Below are 6,565 nucleotides of genomic sequence, written 5' to 3' on the forward strand. Positions count from 1 at the left end.
CCCAGTTCCGGCGGTGCGAACACGCCGAAAAGTGGGTAGTTCCACTATTAGTTCTGGTACTATGAAAAGGTTCCTGCGGTGCGAAAGGCCCTATTGATTTGCACTTGCTACAACACCACCTTCAGAGCTCAGGAACCAGCATCCTTCAGAGGACATCAGATATTTATTCAACACTAAAAGCTCTACAGGCCAAACTCTTACAGACAGTAATTCATAAACTGATGCACTAGTACAGTAAGTATGGAAGCCCTTTTATGCCACGTGATAAAAAAATAAAAATAAAATATTTAATTGCAACTTCTCACAATTCATACTTTTTCCCCAGTATTGCAAAGCTATATCTCACAATTCTGACGTTATGCGTCACATATCTGACATTCTGTCTCATAATTCGGACTTTATATCTCGCAAATCTGAGTTTTTATCTCACAATTCTGAGTTCATATATCTTAAATCTGAGTTTACATCTCGCAAATCTGAGTTTTGAACTTGCAATTTTGGAAAAAAAAGACAGAAATGTGAGATAAATTCTGAAAAAAAAGTCTGAATTGTGAGATAAAGTCACAATTCTAAGTTCATATATCTTAAATCTGAGTTTATATTTCGCAAATCTGAGTTTTGAACTTGCAATTCTGAAAAAAAGACTGAATTGTGAGATAGTCACAATTACTTTTTTATTATATTTTATCCTGTGATGGAAACAAACTTCCATAAGTAAAGGTTCTCAACTTTATTTATGATCCCACCTAATTAGTTCTCTAAATTACCACAACTTCAACTTTTTTAACATATATTTAAAGCAAAAACATATTTTTCTTCATCAGAACTACTTTAAACTGAACTACAATGCTACAGAAGCATTGTTAGTTAACTAATACTAAAACTATTGACTATTAACTATTAATTGTTTTCGTTAATTGAAATAAGCTGAAATAGAATGCAATATAAATGTTAGATGAAAAATGTACATAAATGAAAATTAAAAACATTGCCTTGTTTCGACTAACTAAAATAAAATAAGCACTAAAATTACTAAAACTGAAATAAAAATAAATGAAAGCTAATTAGAAGCTAGATTAGAATACATAAAACTAATAAAATTGACAAAGCAACAACATTACTAAAACTTAAACTTAAAATTCAAAATATTAATAAATACGACATAAATTAAAACTAAAATACAGAAATGGCAACTCTTTGCCCTCAAACTGTTTTTTTAATACATTAATTATACTTTTGTTTATTAGTCCTAATTTCTCATTAAACACAGACTGGCTAATAAACGTCTTTCTGATTCGTATGACTGTGCAGTTGCAATCAGATGCCGATATCAAGTCTCTAGACTTGAAACGTGCACATAATCATCATTATATAAGATGAAAATGAACGCATTGTGCTTAATCACTGTTATGCAGCCTGTGAGTGACACAAGCAAGCCAACTGAGAATTCGATTCAGAAACAATTGGTGCTTTGCTTTCATTGAACCAAGATCCCATAATCCAGAGCTTAAACATCATAAGAGCCCTTGCGAAACTGTTCAGTGCATAAACATAACGCCAATGTCCAAAAGTTCAACTTTTAGCCACTATCCGTCTCTCTCCAAGTACATTAATTCTAAGGGCCGAACAACACAGTTTAGTCTGCGGTGTCCCAGTGGCAGTAGATGGTTATTCTCTGTACCTCTGAATTATTCATAGCAACAGCAGACCACATTCACTCACTCTCTCCTCATGGTTTGCATTACACAATAAAACTAGATTTTTACATATTCTGAAGACTCTGATGTGGTGGTGTGGATTATTGTGATGTTTTTATCAGCTGTTTGGACTCTCATTCTGACGGCACCCATTCACTGCAGAGGATCAATTGCTGAGACACTGATGCAATGCTACATTTCTCCAAATCTGATGAAGAAACAAACTCATCTACATTTCGGATGGCCTGAAGGTGAACATTTTCAGCAAATTTTCATTTTTAGGTGAACTAGTCCTTTAAAGACCAAAGGGAATGTTAAAGAATCTGTTAACTAAAAAGTAACATGTTTGCAGCAATGCAATGCAGTGAAGTTGACGTGACCATTTAGGAAACGTTTCCTGACTGATTGCATTCACAGTCACAATCGATCACATCTAAAGAAGGCCGAAGACTCAGCAGCTCTGCAGAAATGTGCTAAGTGATTCTTTTTAAGAGGTGCTTTTCTAGACTGATCTAATGCCAGATTCTCCAAACTGCACCAATAAAAGCTGATTAAGCTTCAGAATAAAACTGTGTTTGCAGGACGTGTGAGCTGAGGAAAATTTGTGGAAGGACAACCATACAAGCTCTGATAAACCAACACAAATGCACACAAACAATTCCACAGTGGTGCAAAAATGCTAAATTTACACTACAATTCAAATGTTTGGGGTCAGTAAGATTTTTATTCAGCAAGGTCGCATTAAATTGATGAAAAGTGATAAAGAAATGTATAATGTTTCTATCAAAGAATTGTCAACACTTATAGTAATAATAAATGTTTCTTCAAATCAGCATATTAGAATGATTTCTGAAGGATCATGTGACACTGAAGACTGGAGTAATGATGCTGAAAATTCAGCTTTGATCACAGAAATAAATTACATCTTACAATATATTCACATAGAAAACACTTATTTGAAATTATAATAATATTTCACAATATTACAGATTTTACTGTATTTTTAATCAAATAAATGCAGCCTTGACTTTTTTTCAACTTACTGACCTCAAACTTTTAAATGGTAGTGCATATATAAAACCAAACCAAAAAATACTGGGCGTATTTCGTTTTCAGGAGTTGCCATATTTGGATATATTATTCAACACAGCTGGATATATTTCAAGCTTGTACAAGTATATATTTCAAGCTTCACAAGTACACGAACACTTGCAAATACTGCCTTTTCAATCCCTGATTGTGAATGGATTTGCATAATGACAGCATGTGAAAAAGAAAACAGAGCAATGCAGAAAATGCAAACCATCTTTGCAATAAGTAACAAATTATGGCACATTTCTGAACACAACAATGCATAAAATCCAGCTTGAGCACTTATAGGAACATTCAGGGCAGCCCTGAAGAAGGAAACAACAAAAATCCATAAACAAAGTTCTTACCAGATCATCCATATTGTCTTCTGAACATCTGGATGCTGAGCACTTCTCCAATCCTTCATCAGATGAACACGGCTCAGATAAATCCTCTTCCTCGGTTGGAGATGAGCTGGGAGGAGACGTTTCGCAGTTCTGCTTCTTTTTCTTCTTTATAGGTTGAGGAGATTCACTTCGGGATGTCTGGGATAGTGAATGAGAGCTGAATAGAGTGGGTTTTCTTTCCTTACAGGATTCCGGGTGGTTTTGGCCTTGCAGGAGCAAATGCACGCAACTCTTCGACCTCTGCCTGGATCGTTTCACAACGCGGGATGTCCCGCTGTGGGCTTCCAGCAGGTGGCACAGGAAGTAGCTCTTCTCTAATTCCACTTCCTGTTGGAGAAGCTGAAGGACAGCGACCTGCTGTCCATCTGCCTGAGCACGCAGAGTCTTCAAGAGTTCCTCGAGTTTGCGATACGCTGCCCCGTTGCCCTTACATCCAAGTTTGAGACCTTGAAACGCCGATCTACCAGCAATCTCATCCGCTAGCTGACGATGCACTTCTTGGGTTTGCCTGAGCGTCAAGTTCTCGCTACGTTTCAACTCCTGACTCCGCCAGCTCAACAAACGCCGGACCTCCGCCGCACGCTCCCGGCCCAGAGCTTCCCGCTGCCTCAGCAGCTCCAGCGTCTTCTGCTGCTCGTGTCGGTAGGTCAGCTCCCTCAGCGCTCGCTCCCGCTCCTCGCGCGCCTCCTCACGTTGCCTCCGCAGCTCCAGAGAGAAGCGCCGGTGAGCCTGCTGGTTGCGGCTGCGCTCCACCTTTAACGCCGCGCGGAGACGCTCCACGTCCCGCCATGGATCGGAGACGGAATCAGGCTTGCAGCTGCTGCGCTTCTTGGAGGAGAGAGTCGGAGGGTTAGTGGCATCACGGTTTTCACCCATGATGGCATTAATGGTGGGCACACAGAAGTAGCATGCAGGTGGGATGAAAATGATGATGTTGTACAGCAGACAGCATGCACACATAATCCAACATGCCAACTGAAAAGAGTAGAGATGAAAGATGATTATCAGCATGGCGACAGAAAGATTCAGAAAACTGTTATGCAGTGTTGAGGAAAGTTACTTTTAAAAGGAATGCATTACAATATTGCGCTACTCCCTAAAACAGTAACTAATTGCGTTACGTTTTATAGAAAGTAATGCATTACGTTACTTTCACATTACTTTTTCTTATCTGGGCTGGGCTTGCTTGTTTGATTTTAATATAAAAAAGTTATATTTTTGGCAAATGTAAAAGCCCTTTCAGACCAAAAGTGAAATGAATAAGCCTCAGGCCAAAGAAAATGTAAATTCATGTCTGTACAGTAGAGGGCGCAGCTCAAACAAACCTTTCTAGATTGCATGAAGAATAGGACACAGGAAAACACTCTTCGGTAATAAAAAAAAATAAAAAGAAACAAATGTTTATCTAAGGTCATTTTTGCTTATTAGTATGGTTGAATTGGATCATTAAAGGTCACCATCAAAGACATTGGTTAATAAAATGGGATTAAATACATTAAGCATATTTGTGTTACTGTTAACATTTAATTATTGCTGGTTTGCATCATATTCTGAGTTTGCATTTGACCGTTTTTATTCATTTTGAGGAATGCTGACTCTGTTTTTGTGCGAGTGAGATATGAGTAAATGCATGTTCACATTTAGCCTAGCGCTACAGTAAGCATCATGCTCTGCACTCACTCCTGATTTCTCTTAACACAGGGACAGGAGAGCTGTCAGCGAATAAATCAGACAACAAAGTAACTGGCATTACTTATTTGGAAAAGTAACTCATATTTTCTTGTAAATTAAAAAGTTATGTATTACTTTAATAGTTCCTTGAAAAGGTAATCAGATTACGTGACTCACGTTACGAGTAATGTTTCCCCCAACACTGCTGTTATGATCACATGCACCATCTTTACAAACAAACTGATACAAAATGCTATACAGGTGCATCTCAATAAATTAGAATGTCGTGGAAAAGTTCATTTATTTCAGTAATTCAACTCAAATTGTGAAACTCGTGTATTAAATAAATTCAATGCACACAGACTGAAGTAGTTTAAGTCTTTGGTTCTTTTAATTGTGATGATTTTGGCTCACATTTAACAAAAACCCACCAATTCACTATCTCAACAAATGAGAATATGGTGACATGCCAATCAGCTAATCAACTCAAAACACCTGCAAAGGTTTCCTGAGCCTTCAAAATGGCCTCTCAGTTTGGTTCCAAAAAAAATTGCATACAAAATGCAATAAGTCAATGAAGAGCTCAGGAAATTTGGTGCGTTCAAGTCAAGCAGTCAGAAAGATCGTATTTATGCACATGAACTAGAATGACCATACGTCGGGATCTATAAAGATGATGTATGGTCACCCTATATGAGCGTCATCACAGAGTCAAAATTACGAAACTCTGAACTTTCTTGAAGCCCTGAATTTCCAAGTAGTCCGTGAGAAAAAATATGGTAGACCCAAAAGATGCAGCATCTGTATTGACGGTAAATTTGATGTAATTAATACAATTATATATATTTTTTCCAGGTATAATAAAACTAGCTAAGTTGCATGTACAAAATATGATAGTACTGTACAATTAGGATATCAATTTACAGCACCTTCATAAATTGAATAAAAACTGTTGTTTTAAAAAAAATGTTTTAAAAATTTAAATATTGCAGAATTTTCTTGTAGAAAACAATGCATAAATCAAATTACAGCACCTTCATAAATTGCATGAAATATATATTTTTTGTATTAAAGCTACATCGCCATCTTGCTCCAACCAAAATGACTTGAACACATCTGATGTCGTAATTACGACTTCCCAGAAGAATGCCCCAGTACTGCCCTTGTTTGAGCAAGCAAAACCAAACAAGGCTAAATAAACAATAAAAACTCCTTTACAGTCAAAAGTTTGGACACACCCATTGTTATATTTAATTTCAAAGTTTTAGAACAATAATAAAGTCTATGAAATAAAACATATGGATGTATGGGAATGATGTAGTGATCAAAACATGTGATGCAAATGACAACAATTTATATAAAAAAAAATGTATTTGTGCATATACATTATTTGCAACAAAATGTATTTGTTTACAAACCAATTTCAAATATTTCAGCATAAACTTTAATATTAAATTCAGTCGAGTGTGTCATCACTTTTGACTAGTTGACAGTAAAACTATATTTGGCATCATTAAGGCATATGCCAAGACAGATGGCAACTTATTTTCTTTTACACACAGAATAATGTTAAACACGAGAATGTGACATGCAGCCTGGATCTCACCTGTGTACCACAGAAAATACCAAAACCTCTGTCACTCACGGTAAATGTTACTGGTTTGATTGTTCACGACACACATACACACACACACACAGGTTTGTTTTTGTGAAAAGTGG

The 6,565-nt window shown here is 36.7% G+C and overlaps 1 protein-coding gene across 2 annotated transcripts in view; it reads right to left on the reverse strand.

The window, feature by feature from the left end:
• Positions 1 to 2,988: 2,988 nt before the first annotated feature.
• The window catches only part of LOC107562189 (RIMS-binding protein 3A-like), a 6,967-nt gene continuing 3,390 nt past the window's right edge, over positions 2,989 to 6,565 (reverse strand). For both annotated transcript variants that reach the window (XM_016246776.1, XM_016246775.1), the window contains exon 2: positions 2,989 to 4,150. In XM_016246776.1, coding sequence (XP_016102262.1) covers positions 3,023 to 4,135 — 1,113 coding nt within the window. In that variant the 5' untranslated portion in view covers positions 4,136 to 4,150 and the 3' untranslated portion in view covers positions 2,989 to 3,022. The remainder of the gene's footprint in view (positions 4,151 to 6,565) is intronic.

Source organism: Sinocyclocheilus grahami, unplaced genomic scaffold (genome assembly GCF_001515645.1).
Source record: "Sinocyclocheilus grahami isolate Dianchi unplaced genomic scaffold, SAMN03320097.WGS_v1.1 scaffold811.1, whole genome shotgun sequence".
NCBI lineage: Eukaryota > Metazoa > Chordata > Actinopteri > Cypriniformes > Cyprinidae > Sinocyclocheilus > Sinocyclocheilus grahami.